The following is a 24,434-nucleotide window of genomic DNA, read 5'->3' as shown; positions in this document are numbered from 1 at the left end:
TTTATTTTATGCATTTAAAACCACGATTCAGAGGACAGGTCTTCCATAGTTTCCACCAGTCTGCCAGAGGGGTCCCCTACACATCAAAGGTTAAGATCCCCAGACCTTGACCTTTGTTCTTTAGAATGCATGGTCTGTTGTGTTTGTTGAAGTCACACTCACTTCTCTCCCGGCTTCCTTTGCTAGATTTTCATGAAATATTCCTTTTCTAATATGTTTTAGAATCTTGCTAGGATTGGCCCATAATCTGTAGAATTCATTCTTTTTCCTGATTTGAAAATGTGGCAACATTTTCCTTTTCCAGCCCTGGGGTACCTCTCCCAACAGTCTTTCAGGGTCACTGGGTGGGCTAGGCAGTCACATCTGACAGTTCTCTCATGACCGCAAGACATTGTTCATCTGGGTCTGGTGCCTTGGGTGCATGCAGGACAGCCTTCTTGTCTTGGTTCTCAATGCCCTGTAAGCCATTTTGGTTCTATCCCTTCCAGTTCAAGGCTCGTGCTCTGTGGACATAGAAAAGGAAGCTGGGGATGAGCTTAACAGCTCTCTGTAACTGCTCTATCCGTCTGAGCAAATGTCCCCACTCTTTCTCAATGTTCTCAGTGGAGCTACACAGTCCTGTTTTTGCTCTTGTCCTCAGCCTTCCTGTTGTGAGCTATAAGGCTCCTGATGCTTTGCTCCGAGGCTGGTGCCACACTTTGGGTTTCATCCTCTGTCCTTGTTTGCATTTCTTGTCTTTGTCAAAACAAAGTTGGGTAGTGAGCTCCCTGTGCATCCTCACCACTCTGTTTGGACAACTTTCCCTTTCCATGACTCTGCCTGTCTTTTTTAACCACTCCTGTGTCACTGCTAACTTCTCAGTTCCCCCCTCCCCCCATTCACCTGGGTTTGGGATCTCCTCCATTCTCAAGGATTTAATTAACACATTCCTGCATATAAGTCTCCAGTCTGTATCTTTACCCCTAACCTTGTTTGTGGAGCCCTCAGCCACTGAGATCCCTTTACTTCTAAAATTCTGTGATTCTCTGACTCTAGGAGACAACAGGGCTGTCTCTGTGTAGTGTGTGTGTGTGTGTGTGTGTGTGTGTGTGTGTGTGTGTGTGTGTGTGTAGGGGGAGATGGGGCTCACCTACCTGAGGGCAGGAGACTTCTAATTAGGCAAATCCCTGGCCTGAACAGCCAGCCTGGGCTCCCTTGTTCTGACTGCTCTCTTGTCCCACAGATTTGCCGTCTTTCAGTTTTGCCCTTACCCGAGAGGACAGTCCAGAGGAAGTGGAAATGGCTTCTGGGGTTGTGCTAGCCAGAGTCCAGGTGAGTTGGGGTTCCCTTTGTTCTGTAGGATTGAGTTCCCAGGTTCCACACCATAGATAGGCGGCCTTCCTGAGTTATGGTCAAGTGCTGGGTGTGGGGTGGGGGAGTGGCAGTTGATGAGAATTAGCAGCAAGCTGACCTATCTAGACCTGAGGCCACCCTCCTTTTCTCTAATAGTAAGAAGGGTCCCTTAGAGATGGACCTGGTCCATCTCCTTAACTTTTCTATGGAAATTGAGGATCGTAGAAGAAAAATTATTTTTCCAGTCTTCTCTGAGTTAGTAACAGAGTTGGGGCCAGAGCCCAGATAACGTGACTCACTAGGACCAGCTTGAGCCCCCAGACCAGACCTCTTCAGACCTGCCTCTCTCCATCCTGGGCTCGTCCTCACCCCCAGGGCTTTCTCAGGGGTGGCCACCAGTCCCAGCATGCATATGTTTCCTGTTTCAGGAGGCAGTGACATTCAGGGACGTGTCTGTGGACTTTACCCAGGAGGAGTGGGGGTTCCTGAGCCCTGTTCAGAGGGATCTCTACAGGGAGGTGATGCAGGAGAACTACAGGAACCTGGTGTCCCTGGGTAAGGCCGCCTCCCAGTGAGGCTCTACTTTCAGGAATCTGGGCTGAGGAGAGGAGCACAGAATCTTGGGGCCCTGAGCACTCAGCTCGAATTCTTAAAGAGAGACTGCTCCTCTCCTGGACCCAGACACAGGGTATGTGTCTCCTCCTGCACTCTCCCTGTTAGGCCTCGGCTCCTGTGGCGGGAGACTCTCCCCAAGGCACCCGGGCTGAGACTTCCATGGGTGAAGGGCCACTCTGCTCCCCAGTAGGAATGGAACATTCAATTTGGCCCTAACAAATGACAAAACTTTAGAATGTCAGAATGGGGAGGGTGGTTGGAGATCATCCATCTTGTGTTGTCCCTTTATTGTGGTAGAAAATGAGGTCCAGAAAGAGCGAGCAGTTTCTCCAAGGTACCACTCACTGCAAGGGGCAGTAATATGTCCCACCCCAGGCTGTGTCCAACTTCAGCCCACTACACCTCTCCTGCCCTGCCTTGGGAACAAAGTCTTACCATCATGGGAGGGCAATCTTCAAAAAGGGGTAGAGGCTGAATGACTAGTTCTGAGAAACATCCTCGAGATTCATGCTTCGAAGGGGAGGTTGAACCAGCCTGCCTTGGCACCTTGGTAGCCCTTCCCAGAATCTATGACTAGGTGGTTGTATGATCAGATCGAGGGCAGGTTGCAGTAGCCTGGGCTTTGCAGCCACACACCCCTCCTGCCTCTCCTCATTCTTCTTGCTGCCTTCAGGGAATCAATAAGCATTTGTTAAGTACCTACTGAGTACTAGGCACTTGGTGTACAAAGACCAAATCAAAGTTATCCCTGCCCTCAAAGATCTTAGAGTCTCTTGGAGGTGACAACTAGTAGACAGATAAGCACAAACACATTTAGCACACCAGCAACAAGGGGAAGATCCAGAAAAGCTTGCTTCATGGAGGCCCTGGCCCTTGAGCTGAGCTTTGACTGAACCCAGGGATTCCAAGAGTAAGGTGTGAGGAGGGGGGAGGGGCATTCCAGGCTTGGAGAATAGAGGGAATGCTGTGTGGGAGGAATAACAAGGCAGCTGGCTTGGATGGGCCAGAGGGTGCCAGAAGGGAAGTAAGGTGGGATAATTCCAGAAAGTTAGATTGGAGTCTTGTCATGGTGGGTAGTTGCTATGTGATCCTAGCGGCCAAGGGAGCCACCAGAGCCCAGGAATGACCTGGTCACACCTGTGGTTGTGACAGGGCAGCCACGTGGGGCATGTCCTGAAGATGGCAGAGATAGGAAGCAAAAATTCCAGTGATTTGGCCTTTGCAATCATTGAGGCAAGCAGTAATAAGGGCCTGACCTGAAGCGGTGATGATGAGAGTGGACACAAGGGGACAATGCGAGATCCGTTGGGAATGTAGAATCAGTAACACTTGGCAGCTGAGGGAGGTGCCAAGGATAACTCTGAAGTTGTGAACCTGGGAGACTACAGCACCTAGAGAGCCTTCTCATCTTCTCCCCATATTCAGGGCTTCTGGACCCCAAATCAGACTTGATCTCCTGGTTGGAACAAGGGGAAGAGCCCTTGGCATGGGATCTGCAGGGAGGGGCCCCAGGAAGTGCCCATCCACCTGAAGGAAGCAGTGACAGCAGGCAGCTAGGAGCCAGTGCATGGAGCGGCCCATCTGGTCAGTTAGGTATGGCCATGTGAAAGTGGTGGATGGTGCAGCAGGGTAAGATGAGGGTTGAAGCCAGTGCCTGGTGGTGGTAGATTTCCTAGCCCCCTTCCCAAGTCTGAGGTTAGGGTGGCTTTGGCTGTGGCATCCTGAGTACTTGTTCTGTGCTCCCAGGCTAGGAGGGGTGCTCCCCAGAGACCCTGGAGTACTGATGTCCTTAACTGCTCCCTCTCCCATAGAGTGCTTGGAGTAAAGGATCCTTCCAGCTCTGCCATTCAAGGACCTTAGTCCCTGTGACCCCAATTCCTCAAAGGAGGACTTTTGCCAAGTCATTCCCCTTTCTGTTGCCTCCTCTGTGAAGTATGGCTTTGGGGTTAGTTGATCTCCAAAGTCCCGTATAGTTCTCGACCTGTGGCAGGAGCCCTGCTTTCAGGCTACTCCCACCCCACTATGTAAGTGGGTTCTCCTTTTCTACTTGCTCCCCCTTCCTGTGGTTCCTCCTCCTCACCACTCCTCTTCCCAGCTAACCCCTTCTGCCTGAGCTCTGGAGGGCAGGGACAATTTAAAGGTCTGTCAAGGTCATCATCTCCTTAGTGACCCTTCTTGGGTCTCATCAAGGAGCAGTTTCTTCATTCTTCACCCCAAGACCAGGAAACCTTTAGGCATGTGGTGAACTATGAAGAGCATGGAAGCATGAGTCAAGAGATGTAAGATTTAGTCTTAGCATTATTCCTCAGTCCCTGTTTTCTCTGGCAATTCCTTTCACTTTGGGGTGTCTGGATCTGCTACTTTTAGAAAAGGACATTGATAAGCTCGAGATGGTGCATAGGAGACCATTCAGTGGGGCAAAGGACCCAGGCGTCATAAACTTTGGCTGAAGAAGCTGGGAAGGGTTGGGGAAATGAGAGCCATGTGTTAGTAGCTGAAGGATTGTTGTGTGAAAGAGGGAGGAGATTTGTTCTGCTTTGCTCAGGAGGGCAGAATTAGGAGCTAGGTATGGAAATTACAAGAGGAAAATTTAGGCTAATGATAAGAATTACTGCCTAATGATTTGAGGTAGCCCATGTTGGAATGGAAGACCATGAGGGGACCCTGGATAACCAGAATATATCATGTAACTTCTAGTCCAGGTTTTCTTTTTTTCTGGTATGGGCTGGACTAGGTCTCTTCTCTCTCCCCCCCACCCCCAGCTGAGGGCCCTTCCAGCTCTAAAATTCTCTGATTCTGTCATCACATTTCCCTTTGGCTGCCCTCAAACACTGGAAGACAACTCTTATGTCCACCATCAGTCTCTTCATCTCTAGGCTAAAATTTTTAGGTTCTTCAGCCAGTCATCCTGTGACCTTAGGGCCCTTTGGCATCCTCCTTTCCCTGCTTTGTTCACTGAACTTAACAATGCACCACGTAATTTATTACTCAAAATGTAGTCTGACCAAGACAGAGTACAGTATAGCTGCTCGTCTTAGTATCCTGTGCCCCTTCTAGTGTAGCCTAAGATGGCATGATCTTTTTTGGGCTAGGAAGATTCATGACTATGGTGAGGGTAGATTAGCTCTCTGAGGTCCCTTACAACTAAAATTAAAGTTATTTTCATTCTCAATTTCTTTCAGCCTGGGATACTAGATTTGAGAACCAGGAGTCACTCCCAAATCAAGAAGAAGGAGAATCACCTGGGATGTTAGTAGAAAGATTCAATGGGGATTTTTCCCAAAGCTGCACATTTGGGGAGGATCCTATCAAAGAGATCAGGTTGTGGGAGAAGTTCCCATATCACCACACACATCTTAATCAACATAAGAGACTACATAAAAAAGGCAAACTTTATGATTGTGAGGAATGTGGTAAGGTCTTCACAAGGCATACAAACCTTATTCTACATCAAAGACTTCATACTGGAGAGAAACTCTATAAATGTAAAGAATGTGGGAAGGCCTTCAGCTGCAATTCATCCCTTACTCAACATCAGAGAGTTCACACCAAAGAAAAACCTTATCAGTGTAAGGAATGTGGGAAGGCCTTCAACTGGAGCTCATCTCTTACTCAACACCAGAGAATTCACACTGGAGAAAAACCTTATCAGTGTAAGGAATGTGGGAAGGCCTTCACCAACCGGGCCTCCCTTATTAAACATGAAAGAACTCATAGTGGAGAGAAACCCTATGAATGTGAGGAATGTGGGACAGCCTTCATTCAGAGATCAAACCTTACTAAACATCAGAGAATTCACACTGGGGAAAAGCCATATCAATGTAAGGAATGTGGGAAGGCCTTCACCAACCAGTCCTCCCTTATTAAGCATGAAAGAATTCATAGTGGAGAGAAACCATATCAATGTAAGGAATGTGGGAAGGCCTTCAACTGGAGCTCATCTCTCACTGAACATATTAGAATTCACACTGGAGAAGAACCATATAAATGTCTAGAATGCGGCAAAGCCTTCAGAAAAAGCTCCTTATTTACTCAGCATCATAGAATTCACACTGGAGAGAAGCCTTATACTTGTAAAGAATGTGGCAAAGCCTTCAGGCAGATGTCATCCCTGACTCGACACCAGAGAATTCACACCGAAGAGAAGCCGTATGAATGTAAGGAATGTGGAAAGGCCTTCAGCAATAGCTCCAATCTTACCAAACATCAGAGAATGCATAGTGGAGAGAAGCCTTATAAATGCAAAGAATGTGGAAAGGCGTTCACCAACTGTTCATCCCTTAATAATCACAAAAGAATTCATAGTGGAGAAAGAGCTTATGAATTTAAGGAATGTGAATCAGCCTTCAGTTGGAGCTAAGCCCTTATTCAGTATTTTTTTTAAATGTTACCTGGAGAAGTATTCATTAATGTAATGAATATGGGAAAGCCTTGTGTATGAAGGGTGAGGTCTTATTGAATTTCAGCAAATCCATCCTGGATAGACACCCTAAGAATGCAGTGAGTGTGGAAAACTAGGTTTTACCACTATAGAAATCACTCTATAGGGAATGCCTATGAATGTAGAGTGTGGGAAAGAAATGAGTCATTTTAAGTCAGTCTTGTTCCCTTTCATCACTTCAAAAGAGTAATATATTTGCCAAAAGTAAAAGAAAACCCCCAAAATACAGAGAGCAAAGAAATCCTTACAAGGAAAGACCTTGCAGAAAAAGTGCAGTCAGAATGTAGCATTGAGCATACAAAAAAGATGTCCAAATATAATGAAGAAATAATATTAGGTAAAGGAAAGTTATGAGACTTCTCCAAAAGAAGAGAATAATAATGTAATACTAACTAGACCCCCACCCACGAAAATGGAACTACCACAAAGACCCCCCCCCAAAGTGATTGAAAAGCTGTTAAAAAGAATTGAAAATTTTAGAAGGGACATTGGAGCTCATCAATAGAATTAGAAAAGAGAAACAGGAAAATTAATAGTTCAAAACAGAAAGTAGAAATCTTTATTTCAGTGACTATACTAAAAAGAGAGTAGCAGAGATATAATCCAAACATTCCAATATGCAAAATAGAACAAGGCTGAAAATTGGCAAATTGGAAGAACAACTGAAGTCACCGGACAAAAGCAAAGCAACTGACATTGAAGATAGGGGTTGATGAGACAATCTGAGAACTGTTGGCATCCTAGAAAAAAGGTGAAATATAGAACCTGAATTCCATATCTTAGTAACTCCTGCACAAAAAAAAAAACAAAAACCCAGAAGGATTTGAATGAGGAGCCTAGAATTCATTGAAGCCAAGACCACAGACTTCTATGGTAAGGACTCCCAAGACCTGGGAAGATTGAAAATATTTGGCAGAAATGAGCTTTAGACCTGCAGCTCATGTGAAATAAACTATAAATGGATATGTACCTTGAATGTAAATTGTCACACCATTAAAAATAAAGGGGAAGGGGCAGCTAGGTGGCGCAGTGAGTAGAGCACCGATCCTGGAGTCAAGAGGACCTGAGTTGAAATCTGGCCTCAGACACTTGACACACTAGCTGTGTGACCTTGGGCAAGTCACTTAACCCCAATTGCCCTGCCTTCCCCCCTCAAAAAAAAAGATTTTAAAAATAATAATAAAGGGGAAAAGAACGAATTACCTTTTTTTTTTTTACAGCAATAGTGAAGTAAAGAATTCTTGACCAAACCATAAATCGAAGTTATTACTTAAGACAAAAGAGATGTTGCATAAAATTAAAAAGGTTTTGCACAAACAAAAGTGATGCCGCAAGAATAAGAAGAGAAACTACACTGGGGGAAAAATCTGTGACACATACCACTGATAAAAGTCTGGTAATTCAAGATGTCTAGGGAATTAACAGAATGGTATAACACTAAAAAAGCAAGTGGTGAGAAGCTATATGTAGCTTTCAAAAAAAAAAAAACAAAACTGAAACCATAATGGCCAGATGAAAACACACTCCTTATTTACTCATCGCAAGAGAAATACAAATCCAAATAAAACATTTAAAAGGTTTCACCTCAAACCTACGAGTTGGTGAAGGAGACCAGAAAATGAGAAGAGTCACTGTTGAAGGAACTGAGGGAACATGGGCATATGAATGAACTTTTGGCAGAGATGTGAATTGCCCCAACCATTCTGGATAACTAATAGCATAAACAAAATGTGACTAAATTGTTCATACCGTTTATAGCTCCCCAGGAATGTCAATCAGAAATACATACAGTGTATACCAAAATATTCATGGTAGGTGTGTGTGTTAGGAAAGAACTGGAAACAAAGTAGGTGCTACATTTTGGGGAAAGGCTGGACAGTGATACATGAATGTAAGGAATATCATTTTGTTGCAAGAAGCAACGAATATGAGGAATTCTGAGAAACGGAGCATTTGTAGGAAATGACACAGTGACTGACATCAGCTGAACCAGAACAAATAAACAGTGACTAAGCAGATACTAAGAGTATCAGAAGGAAAGTAAACAAATGAATGGCTCCAGAGGCCCGGGACTGCTGCCAAATGTTACCTTGTGAGTTGAGGTCACTGTGCTGACTGTTTGCTTAACTGTCTGATACAAGAAGGTTCAGTTGAGGGGCACAGTGGAGATGGTGTAATTGGAAACAACTATGTTATAAAAAGGCAGAAATAAAACTTTTTAAAAAAATAAAAATGATTTGAAAACATTTTATACAGCAGTTATCTCTGATAAAAGACCAATATCCAGGGTATGTAGGAAATTGATACAACTACAGAATACCAAGAACGATTCCCTAATCATGGAAAAATGTGGCCAAATGATACAGGGTGTCCCTAAAGTCTGGACACAGGACATCTCATTAACATCTCATTAACTATTTCACCAAAGACTGTTGTTCAGTGACTTCTTTTTCTGGGGCATGCTAAAGGAGAAGGTGTATTCAATGAAAATCACAGATGCTGCACGTGATTGAACTCATAGAGAGTGAATGTTCTAAAATTGACAGCAATGTGGAGTTACTGCATCGAATTCACGTGAATCTTGCAAAGCGCATCAACCTTTGCATCACAAATGATGGAAATCATATTGAAGATGTTATTTGTTATTATTCCAATTAAATAAAATGTTGAAAAATTCATTCATTTCATTTCTTGAAAATATACATTTTTGCCTATGTGTCCAGACTTTAGGAACACCTTATATAATCGGGCTGTTTAAAAAAAATTCAAACTATTAACAGCTGTACAAATGTTCCAAATCACTAAGAATTAGAAACATGCAACAATGACTCTGGGATATTACCTGAAATCATCAGGACAAAAATAACAAATGTTGGAGGTCTGTGGGACAGACACACTAAAGCAGGTGATAGAGCTGTGAACTGACCCAAGCAATCTGGAAAGGAATTTCAGATTATACTAGAAAAGTTTCTGAACTGTACATACCCTTTGGGGGCAGCTAGGTGGTACAGTGGAAAGAGTGCTGGGCCAGGAGTCAGAAAGACTCCTCTTCTGAGTGCAGATTTGGTCTCAGACACCGGCTGTGTGTCCCTGGACAAGTCACTTATTTGCCTCAGTTTCCTCATCTGTGAAATGATCTGGAGAAGGTAATGGCAAACCAGTGTCTCCTGCATCTTTGCCAAGAAAACCCCAAAAGGGATCATGAAGAGTTGGATGTGGTTGAAGAGACTGAACACCAACAAATAAAATGATCCCTTGATAGTTTAATTGGGATTACACTAAATCTGTAAATAAATGTATAATACGAAGTATCATTATTTGTATTATATTGGCATAATCATACACAATGAATATCTTTCCAATTATTTGTCTTCTTTTATTTCAGTAAAGTGTTTTGTACTTGTACTTATATGTCTTGGCTGTGTCCTAGGTAGACCCCCAGATATCTGTTTCATAGTTGTTTTAGATAAGACTTACCTTTCTACCACTTCTGGTTTTTGCTTTTGCTGTATAGAAAAGTTGACCATTTTTGTAGATCTTTGCATCCTTCTACTTTAATGAAGCTTTTCTCCCAGTCCTTTAATGATTCTCTAGAGTTTTCTAAGAAAATCATCCTGTTGTCTTTAAATACTGATCATTCATTCATTCTCTCTCTCTCCCTTCATACCAGAAGTCTGAATTGTTATGGTATTAAGAGATAAAATATATTGTCATTATACAATACTACACACACACACACACACACACACACACACACATACATACATACATACATACATATATATATATATATATATATATATATATATGTATACATTTCTGAGTTTCTAAATTTTTTCTGTGTCATCTGCTGGACTGCATCTGTCATCTGCAGTTCCCACAAAACTCCCCCCAAATTCCCGTTTAATTTCTTATGCCAGCCCATGATATATCGAAAACAAACTGGAGAAAGTCTCATGAAAGACCTGATGCTTTACCCACAGCACCACCTAGCTGCCACAGTAACACCTGTTTAGTCATTTTTCATTTGGAGTTTTCTTGGCAAAGATACTGGAATGAGATGCCATTTCCTTCTCCACTTCATTTTACAAATGAGGAAACTGAGGCAAAGGGATAATTGACTTGCCCAGGGCCATAGAACTAGTGTCTCTGAATCCAGATTTGAACTCAGGTCTTCCTGACTCCTGGGCCAGCATTCTTCACTGTGCCACCTAGCTTTCAGTATTTCACCTTTGTAGTTAATGATTTTGGGTTTTGGGTTTATGCTGTTGGTCAATTTAAGAAATGGGCTATCTATGCCTGTGATTTTTAGAGTTTTAAACCAATTACTGCTATGGTTTGTTGACTTTTTCTGCGTGGTTTTGGTTGTTTTTGCTAATGTCATTGAATCCACTAATTATTTTCCTACTATTGAACCTTCCTTTCATTCCATGGTATAAATCCAAACTTATTATAATGAATTTTCTTTGGGTCTGTTATTGTCACCTGTTTGCTAGGTTTTGTTTAAAAAGTTTTATATCAGTAGTCGCTAGTGACAGCAATGTCTAGTCTTCTGCTTCATCTCTCCCCCATTTTGCTGTTAAGACCGTATTCATCTCGTAAAAAGAGTTTGGAAGAATGCTTTTCCCCCTTACATATTTAGAATAATTAGTGTGGCATAAGTATTAACTGCTCTTTAAACATTTGATTATTAGAAGTTGTAATCATGCTATCAGACAAAGCAAGAAAAAAACACAATATAAGAGAGATAAACTGGGAAACTACATTATGCTTAGAGGCTCCTTAAACAATGAAATTATCATTAATAAGCATGTGCACCAAATCACATAACATATCTAAATTATAAAGGAAAAGTTAGCTGAATCACAAAATAATGCACTAATCTTAGGAGACATTAATGTATCTCTGCCAAAGCTGTATCAGTCTTCACAGAAAGATGAAAAAAGAAAATCTAGAACTGAATAGGGTATTGGAAAAATTTGATTTGGAAGGCTGATGGCATTTTCTGAAGAGGAGCCCTTGGTTGGTTGGTTGGTTGTCTTTCATTCTTGAAGGGGACAAAAATAACATCACTATGCTAGAATCAAGTTTCAATATGTCCAGCTGTGGCCGATCAGACCAATACAAGCTCGGAATGCTTTACCACAAGTTGGGCACAAATAATCCGTGTGAACATTTGCTATATAACATGGGAATGTATGTTATTGTGTTTTCCACATTGTTCCTTCATCTTCATGCAGTCTTTTTAGCAAGATAGACTGTCACATAATGGAGCAAAATTACAAAGAAATGTAAAAATACAAATATCAAAGAGATCCTTTATAATGCATAATACAAAAATTGTAATTAATATGGGAAGCAGAAGATGCAGATCTAGGTGGAGATGCAATAATCATCTTCAATAATGAGTGGTGTAAAGAACAAATCACATAAACAATTAACTATAAAAGAAAATGATAAAAAAGGAAAGCATACCAACATTTTTAGCATGCAACAAAAAACAGTCTTCAGAAGAAAAAAATGTATCTCTGCAAACATACATTAACAAAATAGAAAAATTGATGTGTTGGGTGTGCAGTTTTAAAAACTGGAGAATAGACTTAACCAACCCAAAATAAGCACAAAAGAAGAAGTCTTGAAAATTGGGAGAGAAATAGATAAAAACGGAAAAAAATACAAGATGAAGAAAACTGACAGGTGGTTCTTTGAAAAGCCTAAGAAAATCGATGAACACTTTAACATGATTTTAAAGAAAACCAAATTACTGAAATAAAAAATGAGAGTGAAACCAACAAACATGAAGGAAATAAAAAACCAGAATTTATCATGTAGAATTATAGCAAAGATTTAAAGGAATTGGATAATTACCAGCAAAATTATAAAATATGCAAATTAAAGAATTTTAAGATAGAATTCTTAAACTAATCTCAGTGAATTTTAACAAGGTCAACAAGCATCTAAGTGTTTATGTATCAGGCACTATGTTAAGTGCTTTTTACAAGTATCTCATTTGATCCTTACAGTAACAGTAAGAACTATTAATATCCCCATTTTACAGATGAGGAAACTGAGGCAGAGTTTGTGACTTATCCAAGGTCATACAGCTAGTAAGTGTCTGAAGCTGATTTGAACTTAGGTCTTCCTGACTCAAGCCCACCATACCTCTAGCTGCCTCTACTGATTCAGTAGTGCTTTTTAGTTATGTTGGAAAGAAGGCCAGCATCAAAGAAAGATTGGAACCAAAGGCAAATGGGATGATGATAATGGGAAGCAGTAAGAAGGCAGAATTAATCAAACTTTTGTTTCAAACAAGAGATGTTGGGGAAGTAGAAACATCTCCCCCCCACTTAAAAATCAAGCAGACAACAAAAAAAGAGGAGACAAGGAGTGTGTATGACACTATTGCAATAACATGAATGGGACAAGGAAAAGACCAAAGATTTTCTGTCTCCTGAAACTCTGCCTTCAATTAGCCACATAGCTACAATGAAAACTAGGGATAGGAAAGATTGCAAAAAATAGATTTAAAATGGTTCAGAAGCATAAAAATTCTGGCCAAAGGCTTATAGATTTTATGGAAGCCTCATGTTATAGATCAAGGATATTTTCTTCAAAAACAGTATCAGGAGGTGATGGATGTATCAAGAACTGGATAACATCCCCCAAAATGAAAATTATTACATTTTGACAGGAAATAATTGGTTACTGAAGTGAAAGTAATTTCTGAATCAGTTCTCTGTGTATATTCAGACCATTGAGGTGTTAGGGGAAAGACCAAACAATAGAAATTGAAAGAAAACTGTGTCAGTAAATTAGAACAGCTATGTGGATCTATTTAAATGACTGGGATAGAAGAAAGGGCATCAGCATTAATTATGATTTTCTGCAGCTTTAAGATAGCTCGGTAGTACAGTGGATAGTACAGTGGTGGTACAGTGGTAGTACAGTGGTGGCACAGTGGATAGTACAGTGATAGCACAGTGGTAGCACAGTGGATAGTACAGTGGTAGTACAGTGGATAGTACAGTGTAGTACAGTGGTAGCACAGTGGTAGCACAGTGATGGTACAGTGGTGGTACAGTGGATAGTACAGTGTAGTACAGTGGTGGTACAGTGGTGGTACAGTGGTAGTACAGTGTAGTACAGTGTAGTACAGTGGATAGTACAGTGGTGGTACAGTGGTGGTACAGTGATAGCATAGTGATAGCACAGTGGTAGTGCAGTGGTAGTACAGTGGATAGTACAGTGAATAGAGTGCTGGGCTTGGAGTCGGGAAAACCCAAGTCCAAATGCCATCTCTGATTCAATTTCCTCATGTGTAAAATAGGAGTATTAATAGCCCTTATCCCATGGAGTTGTAAAGATCCGATGAAATCACACATGAAAAGGGTTTTGGAAACCTTACAACGCTATGCAAATGTTAGCAATTATTTAAAATTGAACTGATTCAGAATAACTACCAAAAGCTAGAAATTGTCTCACCAAGGAAACACTTGGTCTCTCCCCTGAATTAAAGAATGCATTAATGAAGTGCTTACTGTATACAAAGCACAGTGCTATGGGCTAGGGATACAGATAGAGGACTGAGACAGTCCCTGCTCTCAATAGGGAGAGAGAGGTGATAACTCAGGGCTTTAGAATATAAACTCATCTGTAAAATCTATTTATTTTGAATCACTTGATGCACAGAAATTTTTATTTTGACCCTTCATTTTCATTGTTTTTTTTTTTAAGTTTCTTTTGTGTAGCAAACTGTCAAATTTTGTTTCCTTATCCATTCTACCATTTTCTTTTGGGGGAATTTTTATTCACATTTTTAGTTATAAGCATTATGTTCATATGTTTTTGTCCATTTAATTCTTTGGTATTGCTTTATGCCCCCTCCTGCTTTGACACGAATACCTGATCTAGATTTGTTTACATTAATTTGATCCCAGTTTCTTCCCATGGGCTCTCTCCCATTCCCGATTCCCCGTCCTATCCAGGTTTCTAACCCTAAGTACACTAAAGTGATTTTCCTGAAGTTCAGGTCCAACCATGTCACCCCCCCACCGCCACCCCTACCCCCCACTCAAGCTCCAGCGGCTCCCTACTGCCTCCAGGATCAAATACAAAATGCTCTGTTTGGCATTCAAAGCTCTTCCTAGCCCAGCCCCGACCTACCTTTCCAGTCTTCTTTCACCTAACTCTCCGACATTCCATCCAGTGACCCTGGCCTCCTGGCTGTTCCAGGAACAAGATCCCACATCTCTTGCCTCCTGGCATTTTCTCTGGCTTTTCATTATGTCTGGAGCTGCAAGTGTCTTCTTCTCCAAGCCTACCCTCCATCTACTCTGTCAATGTGTGCCTAGTCATTTGAATGGATGAATGACAAAAAGCATTTATTAAGCACTTACTATGTGAAAAGCACTGGGCTAAGCACTGGCAATACAAATAAAGAAAGACAGCCTCTTGTAGAAGGCTAGCTCTGAGAAAGTCTGTTCTGGGATAAGATACAGGCCAGAGGCCTGTTCTTGCCCTTGGGCTGATAACTTGGCATGTGGGCTCTCCATCCCTCCCTCGACATACAGGTACTGCTGTGTTGGTAAGCAAAATGGGCTCCTTAGCACTTAGTTCAACCAAGTGCCCTTGAATAGTTTGGCCTTTGTTTCCTTTGAGTAATTCAGTGTATTTCATTGAGCCTTATTAGGTGCTAAGCCCCAGGCCCAAACCCCTATTAGGTGTGGAACCTCTGTGGGTGTGGATTGGTGACTGGGGTGGGGCCCAAGGTGGGGCTGGCTAAGGGGAGGGGCTAACTCCAGAGCCATGCCTCTTGAGTCTTACTAAGTGCTAAGCCCTAGGCTCTAACCCCTATTAGGTGTTAACCTAACCTATGTGGATGTGAACCTCCCAGGGTCCTAAGGGGAGGGGCTAACTCAAGAGCCAGTCATAGCAGCCTAAGTTCTGGTCATTCAGATGACGTTTGATAACGTCTGAAGCCCTATAAGAAGAGAGGACAGGGCCATTTGTAGGGGGGCTCTCACTCGAGATGATGTTGATGCGGAGACTCCGGGCAGCTGTAGCTAAGGGCCCTCCAGCTTGTAACCTGGATGATGGGACCTTGTTAAACTCTGGTAACTCTGCACTGGGATTTGAATCAGACAAGGTCTGTCTGTTGATGTTTGTACTTTGTTTGTATTTTGTTCTGAAGTTGAGGGTGCTGGCTTTTCCCCCTGAACTAAGTGAATGCTATTTGTATGCTGAATTAAAGTAAGCTTGTCAACCCCTTCACGTAGCTTTCCTTAGTTAAGCAGATCAAAAGAACCTGTGCTTTTGCAGCATGCTGGCAGCTTTCTGGGTGCTGGCTGTTGGTGGATCTTATACCCCCACAGAAGCTGCTAGCTGGATTGTGGAAACAAGCTGCTATAAATATTTTTGTACATATGGGTTCCTTTCCCACTTGTCTACAACCCTAGAAGTGGTATTGCTGAGTCAATGGGTATGCACAATTTTATAGCCCTTTGGGCATAGTTCCAAATTGTTCTCCAGAATGGCTGGATCAGTTCACAACTCCACCAACAATGTAATAATGTTCCAATTTTCCCACATCCTCTCCAGTATTTATGATTTTCCTGTTTTGTCATGTTAGCCAATCTGACAGGAGAGATGTGGTACCTAAGAGTTGTTCTGATTTGCATTTCTGTAATAAATAGTGATTTAGAACACTTTTTCATATGCCCATAGATATCTTTAATTTCTTCCTCTGAAAACTGCCTGTTCACATCCTTTGACCATTTCTCAATTGGGGAATGATTTGTACTCCTATAAATTTTAAATATGAGTGAGGCCTTTATCAGAGATACTGGTTGTAAAGATTCTTTCCCAATTTTCTGCTTCCCTCCTAATCTTCATTGCATTGGCTTTGTTTGTAGAAAACTTTTCAATTTCACATAATCAAAATTATCCATTTTGCCTTTTGTAATGCTCTCTGTGTCTTGTTGGGTCATGAATTCTTTGCTTTCCCATAAATCTGATAGGTAAACTGTTCCTTGCTCTCCCAGATTGCTTATAGTTTCAGCCTCTATTCCTAAATCATGAGCCCATTTTGACTTTATTTCGGTATGTGGTGTAAGATCTTGGTCCATGCCCAGTTTCTGCCATACTGTTTTCCAATCTCCCCAGCAGTCTTTGTGAAATAGTGAGTTCTTAGCCCAGAAGCCTCCTTGGGTTTATCAAAGAGTAGATTTCTATAGTCATTGATTACTGAGTCTTATGTACCTAACCTATTCTACTGATCCATCACTCTGTTTCTTTTTTTTTTTGAGGGGGTGGGCAGGGTGATTGGGATTAAGTGACTTGCCCATGGTCACACAGCCAGTAAGTGTGTCAAGTAGACACACTTGAGGCCAGATTTGAACGCAGGTCCTCCTGACTCCAGGGCCGGTGCTCTACTCACTGCACCATCTAGCAGCCCTGAATTCCCTTATTTCATTGAATGTCCATCTCCTTGCCTGAAAAATTACGCTCCATTTTTCTGGGTAGTTGATCCTTGGTTGTGGTCCAAGCTCCTTTGCCTTTCAGAATATCATATTCCAATCCCTCCTATCTTTTAATGTAGAAGCTGCAAGGTCCTGGGTGATCCTGACTGTAGTTCCGCTATGTTTGAATTGTTTCATTCTGGCTGCTTACAGTATTTTCTCCTTGACCTGATAATTTGGGAATTTGGCTACAACATTTCTTGGAATTTTCAATTTGGGGTCTCTTTCAGGGAGTGAGCAGTGGATTCTTTCGATGACTATTTTATCCTCTGCTTCTAGGAGCTTGGAGGTAGTTTTCCTTAATGATTTCTTGGAAGATACTGTCCAGGCTCTTTTTTTCATCCTGGCTTTCAGGTAGACCAATAATTCCTAGAATATCTCTCCTGGATCTGTTTTCTAGGTCAGTTGTTTTTCCAACCAGATATTTCACATTTTCTTTTATTTTTTCATTCTTTAGATTTTGTTTGACTGATTCTTGATGCCTCATAGAGTCATTAGCTTCTACTTGCCCAATTCTAATTTTTAATGAACTGTTTTCTTCATATAGCTTCTATACCTCCTTTTTCATTTGGTTAATTTTACTTTTCAAAGAGTTATATTTTCCAGTTAGATTCTGTACCTCCTTAACCATTTCACCAATTTTACTTTATAAAAATTTGCTCGCATCAATGAATTTTTTTTTCCATTTTTTTCTTTTACCTCTCTAATTTGATTTTTTAAATCCTCCTCGAGCTCTTCCAGCAATGCTTTTTGGGCTTGAGACCAGTTCACATTCCCTTTTTAGGTTTCAGATGTGGGTATAGTGTCAATGCTATCCTGTTCCAAATTAGTATTTTGATCTTCCCTGTCTCCATGATAAGAATCAATAGTCCTCCTTTTTCTGGATTGTTTCTTCATGGTGGTTGTCTTTTTCTTGGCTTTTAAAATGGATCTTTGCTTCTGGGGCCCAGGGGGCTTTGTCTAAACTTCTTGTGCTGGGAACTGGGAGCCTGGTTTTGTCAGCTAGAGGCTAAATAATGCTGCTGCTCACCTGGTGCTGAGCTGGAGCTGGCTGGTGTGCCAAGGTCGAGGCCATGTCTTATGTCGAGGCTTATGTCTTTCTGAGTTCCCCTGGGTTACGCTGAAGTTCCTGGTGTGAGGTGTGAGGGAAGGGTGGTCTGGCTGCTGGAAGTCTCCTCTTCTCCTAGAGCTGTGCTACAGCATGGGTGGTCTCAGCCATTGTCTGCACTGGTGTCTGCCACTTCCCCTGGCTGTGCAAAGGCACGCCTGAGATCCTGGTGTTGGTACTTGCGGTTTCTACCCCCTGGGACTCAGGATCTCCTGTTGGTCTGCTGAGGTGGGGCCTGCTGGGACACCTCTCTTCTTGCACTAGTCTCCTTCTGCCACCAAGAGGGGCCTGTCTCCCCAGCCTCCTGAGCTAAAAGGCTACTGAAGGCCTACTTCTGGCTCCTCTATTGCCAGGTTTCTTCCAGGGCAGTATTCTCTGGGTGAGGAAGGGAGGGATAAGAGCCATTTAACCTGGTCATCATGGCTGCTGGAAGTTCAAGAAGGCAAGTTTCAAACCTTTTGACTGTGGGCTGAAAACCTCAGGAACAGCTGCTGCCATGGTCACAGGCTCTGCATTGCTGTCTCACGTGACTCTGACAGACTCCTGTCTTGGGCTGAGAGGCCTGGGGATTGCCACTGTAGCCAGCAATTCCACCCTAGGCCTGCTCCTGCTCCCAATCCAATATGGTTTAATTCTGCATGCCCAGCACTCTCCCAGCCCAGTCTGCTGGCTGAGTTCTGCTGCTGCTCCGTTCTGGTGTGGTTGGGTGCAGCTCTGCATACCCAGAGCTCATCCAGCCCACAGATCTCTCCTGTCAACCCTGTGGACTCTCCTAGCTTGGAAATCTGCCACACTCAGTCTCCCAGTGGCTTCTATCTCTCTCAAATCTGCTCAGATTCACTTTTTTAGAGGTATCTGACAGAATTCGTAAGAAAGCTCCCGTAAGTCCCTGCTTTCACACCACTATCTTGGCCCAATTTGGTGAATTGTGTTGAACAATCTTTGTCCTGAATAAATGATAACTTCTTCTTTAACCCCAAACATACTTTCTTTTTCTCAGGTGATGAAATATAATATGCATAGTAGGATGAGGTTGCTGGGTCATTTGGTTTTGCTGAAATCTCTTTCATTGTTACAAAGAAGAGTTCAGTTAGGGGAGTTAAAAGGAAATGGTTTATGCAAAAACAAAATAAAACAATAAATCTTTTTATAAAGGAAAAATCCTGTGGAGAAAGTTGGTGAATGGCCATGAGTAGAACTTGTGAAGTGGCAGTGGAAACAGACACAGTGGACATGAAAAGCTAAAGAAAGCTTGGCAAAAGACCCAACTGAGCAAAGTCATCCTAAGGTAAAAGGTGAACACTGGAAAGGAAAAAAAAATAAAAATGGAAAAGATCTGGAAAGATTTTCATTAACTCTCAAGATCAGTGTTGCTGGGCCAGATCAAGTATACTCAGAGGTCTAGGATGAAGGCAGCACATTTTTTTTTTCATTCAATAAGCATGTATTTTATTTTTTTGCCAGCATTATACTAGATGCTCATTATGTAAAAACCAAAGAAGTCCCTGTTCTCAAGGAGTTTGTATTCTACTGCTGAGGAGTTACAAACATAGAAAATTAAATACAAAATATATACAAATAATTTTCTGAGGAGAGTTCATGGGCAGGTGGGTGGATGAAAAGCGGCTTCCTCTGTGATAAGTGACTCTTTTTTTAAGACTGTTTAAAAAATTTAAGTTCCAAATTCTATTCCTCCTTCTCTCCCTTCCCCACTCCTTGAGGTGGCAAGCAATCTGATATAGGTTATACATGTGCAACCATGTAAAACAGTTCCATATTAGTCATTTTGCAAAAGGAAGGAAGAAAGGAAGGAAGACAAAAAGTAATACGTTTTGTTCTGTATTCAGATGCCATCAGTTCTTTCTCTGGAGATGGGTAGCATTTTTCATCATGAATCCTTTGGGATTGTCTTGGATCATTGTATTGCTGAGAATCACTAGGTCATTCAGTTTTTCATTATATAATATTGCTGTTACTGTGTACAATGTTCTCCTGGTTCTGCTCACTTCACTCTGTCAGTTCATGTAAGTCTTTCCATGCTTTCTGAAATCATCCAAGGCAGCACAATTTTGAAGGTAAATGAATGGAAGAAGGGATAGGTTGTGTTTGGACCTGCAAACATGCCCATCACACCTGACTTCTCTTTTATCCATGTTTGTCAATAAATCTACCCTTTTTCAAACCCAGTTTTGTGTTTCTCTTTGTTGCTCAAATAAATCTCTCCTTTGGAAAGTAAAAAAAAAAAAAAAAAAGGTGGGATGAAAGGGATCCAATCCCAGGTGCCACTTTCTCATGGGCTCAGGAACCAGGACTTCCTAAGGGGAAGAAGGCAGAACCTCTAAGAGGAACCTTTTGATCCATGAATCTGCAGGCATTTGTTAGGGGCCCCAAGATAGGTTCTGTGCCTGGGGAATCAGACACACACAAGGCCAGTCCTCAGACCACTTCAATCTTTCCTGTGTCCTCTTATTACCACCTGTTATCAGAGGACCTCGCTCAAGTTTCCTTCTCCCCTTCCCTGTTCATGGCATTCCTTTACATGCAGTCTCCAGAACTAGGGAGCTGAATTACAAGTTACACTCATTTGGTAACATTTTATGATCAAAAAGCACCTGCAACCAATGAAGGCCACATCTAGCTCATTTTCTCACACCTCCCCCTCCCAAGCCCCCTTACTTCTTAAACGTCCTCTTTCTGGCAAGGGCCCCAACATCCTTCTGATCACCCATGTTTGCAACCTTAGAATCATCTTTGACTTCTCACTCTCCCAGCACATATCCAACCCCCTGTCAAGTCTTGCTGGCTCAAGGAAACTCAAGTTTACCATTCCAGCCTTATTACACATTCTTTCCCTTTGTGCATTCTACAATCCAGTGGAATTAGCCTTCTTATCTTTCCTCACCAATGATATTTCAGCTCCACCATTTGTGCCTCCACTTCCACTTCTTGGAATACCCAGTTTCTTTTAAAACTCAGCTCAAATGCCGCCACCTGCACGAGACCTTTCCTGATTCCCGGCTGCCAAAATGACCTTTCATTGACTTTGTGTATATGGTTCCCCAGTAGAATGAGGTCTTTTCAAATGGAATTATCTCCAATCAGCAAAAATCCACCTACTCTCCCATCCCCACCCCTAGTGAGAAAGGGAAGAAAACAAAACCCCTATCACAAATATGTATAGTCAAGCAAAACAGTCCTGCACTGGCCATCTGTCGTCCCTCCCACCCCTGGTGTATTTCTCATTCTGCACTATGAGTCCATCACCACTATCAGGAGGTGGGTAGGTTTTATCATGAGCCCTCTAGGATCATGACTAGTCATTACATTAACAAGCAATGGGGCAGCTAGGTGGCACAGTGAGTAGAGCACTGGCCCTGAAGTCAAGAGGACCTGAGTTCAAATCCGGCCTCAGACACTTGACACACTTACTAGCTGTGTGACCTTGGGCAAGTCACTTAACCCCAATTGTCCTGCTCTCCCTCCTCCAAAAAAAAAAAACCCAAAACATTGATGAGTATTCTTAATTCTTTAAAGTTGTCTCTACAATGTTGTCATATAAATTATTATGGTTCTGCTCACTTCACTCTGCATTAGTTTATAAAGTCTTCCCAAGTTTCTCTGAAACCATTCCTTTCATCATTTCTGCTAGCATGATAGTATTCCATCGCATTTATATGCCATAACTTGTTCAGCCATTCCCCAGATGATGGCTATCCCCTAAATTTCTGATTCTTTGTTACTGAAAAAGGAGCTATATTGTTATACATTATCAGGTATCATTTATTTGTTTTGTATACAAAGCAGAGGCAGCTAAGTGGTACAGTGGATAGAGCCCTGAACTTTGAGTTAGGAAGACCTGAGTTCAAATCTGGCACCAGATGCTTACTACCCGGTAGGTGACTTGATCACTGTCTATCTGTGTTCCCTCTTCTATAAAATGGGGATAAAAACATCTATCTCCCAGGGTTGTTTTGAGGCTAAAGTGAGATATTTGTAAATTACTTTGCAAAACCTGGAGTGCCATGTAAATGCTAGCTACTATTATTATTTTGCATAGGACTGATCCCTCCATTAATCCAGCTTCCTATTTTGTCCTCTTTCTCCCCTTTTCCTTCTAGTTCTCTGACTCGTGAAATGTATTTCTATATTCATCTGTGACTAGTTCAGATGATAGCAAGGTTCAAGTGTTAGCCACTCTCCATCTCCTCATTTGTTTAGACTTCTGCTTGTGAATTGTGATAATTTTCCCTAACCTTCTCCCTTTCTCCTGCCCCAGTGTCTTCCTCTTCCTTTCTCTTTCTATTCTTTTAAGATCATAAAAAAAAATCAAGACATAACTGAACCACTCCCAGGCTCTCTTATAAGACTCCCTCCATGACTCTTGACAATGATAGGGTTCAGAGGAGACACATGTATCATCTCCTATCAAAATGTGAGCAGTTTTATCCCTGTGGAGGCCCTTATCATGGTTCACTTGTGCTTATCTGTTTATGTTTCTTTTGATTCCCACATTTCTACCTTAAGGCTTCTTTGGAGCACTGTTCTTTTTGTCAGGAATGCTCAGAAGTCCTCTCATTAAAAATTCATTTTTCCCCTTGGATGATTATATTCAATTTGTTGGACAAATTGTTCTTGGCAGTAAGTCTATATACTTTGTCTTCTGGAATATCATATTCCAAGAACTCTACTCCTTCAAAATGGTGGCTGGTAAATCTTGTGTAATCCTGACTGTGGCTCCTCAGGACTTAAATTCTTTCTGAATGCTTGTAGTATTTTTTTTTGGTCAGGAAGCTGGATTTTGGCTATAATATTGCCATGAGCTTCCATTTTGCTGTTTCTTTCAGGAGGTGACCAATAGATTCTTTCATTTCCACTTTGCCATCTTGTTCCTAGAGATCAAGGTAGTTTGTTTTTTTTTTTTTTAATGATTTCTTGAAATATATCTGGGCTCTTTTATTTTTGGCAATGGCTTTTAGGTAGTTCAGTGAATTTCACTGTTCTTTATTACTGTTCTGTGTACTATCATTTTGGCTCTGCAGCCTACACTTATTCACTTCATACAATTCTACCAATGTTTCCCTAAATTCTTCTTAGTTGTCAATAATTTCATATAAAAAATAAGTGTGGCACAGCTCTGAGTGCTGAATTTAGAGTCAGAAAGACCTGGGTTCAAATTCTGCCTGGAACCCTTATTAGTTGTGTGATCATGGACAACTCATTTAATTTCTCTCAGCTTTAGGCAACTGTCTAAGGCAATATGGCATAGATGGTTCCACCTGTGATCTCCACTGATAGAGAAGGCAAGTGATCTGTGCTTACTCTGGTGAGAATGAGAGGGGGTTGCTGGCTGCCTTTTTCTGCTTTCTGAACTCAGGTCAGAGACTAGCCATCCTGTGAATGGACATTTTCAATATGAAGGGAAGGGAGCAGGAATAAGCATTTATTAAGTACCCAGAGTCACCCAGCTAGGAAATGTCTGAGACTGGGATTTAAACTCAGGTCTTCCTGACTCCAGATCCAGTGCTCTGGGTACTATGGTACCCCTCAGCTGCCTTCCCATGTAGGTCTGAATTTCTCATGGTACAATAATATTCTCAACATTCATATACTACTTTATATAGCCATTCAGCACTCCTTAAGCACATATTTTGCTCAAGATTTTTGCTACCAATAATGGTGTGATGAATGCCTCTGTAAAAATGGACTTTTCTGCTGAAATGAATATGTTTGTTTTCATTTTATTATTTTGCTGTCATTGGTCTCCTTGGGTTACAAATACTGAAATGGAATCTTTGGATCACAGTGTATGAACATTTAAAAAAAAACTTTTCTCACATAATTTAAATTCTTTTCCCAGAATTATTGGACCAATTCAATGCTAAACTAGCCATGACTAAGATGCTTGTCCTTTTATAGCCCCTCAGATATTGACTCTTCCCATCTTTTAGATACTGTGCTAATTGGAAGGATGTGAGGCGAATCCAGTTGCATTTGTTGAGTTCAGATTTTTCAAATGGTTACCATTAGTTTGCAATTCTTCTTTGGTAAACTGCTCATATCCTTTGATCCCTTGTCTTTAGAGAATGACTTAATCTTGCAGCTTGCTTTCAATTCCCCATAGATTTTATATATCAGAACCCATTAACCCTTCAAAATTATTCTTAAAATTAATTTTTAAAAGAATGTTAAAAATTGTTTTTACATGTAATTAGAAAAATATTTTTTAAAAACTGCCAAAGTTATTGTTAATTCCACTAAATCCTGTTGTTCCTCTTTTGGGGGAAAAATAGCACTTGGTACCTGCAGCTTGTGCTTGAAACAATCCAGCCTTCGTATTGTTGAAAGGAAAAATCTTCATTAGGGATTCATCCTGCTTAAATAAGGCAAACTCAGGAAGAGAAAGTTAAAAGGCAGTCTAATA

General features: G+C 41.5%; 1 protein-coding gene across 1 annotated transcript in view; it reads left to right on the top strand.

Annotated features, from left to right (window-relative positions):
- Nucleotides 1-24,434, top strand: part of LOC118839933 (zinc finger protein 91-like) — a 242,790-nt gene that overhangs the window by 26,260 nt on the left and 192,096 nt on the right. The window contains exon 6 of the mRNA XM_036747435.1: nt 5,397-6,207. Coding sequence (XP_036603330.1) covers nt 5,397-6,207 — 811 coding nt within the window. The remainder of the gene's footprint in view (nt 1-5,396; nt 6,208-24,434) is intronic.

This window comes from Trichosurus vulpecula, chromosome 2, assembly GCF_011100635.1.
Source record: "Trichosurus vulpecula isolate mTriVul1 chromosome 2, mTriVul1.pri, whole genome shotgun sequence".
Lineage (NCBI taxonomy): Eukaryota > Metazoa > Chordata > Mammalia > Diprotodontia > Phalangeridae > Trichosurus > Trichosurus vulpecula.
This window is presented reverse-complemented; position numbering and strand designations above follow the sequence as displayed.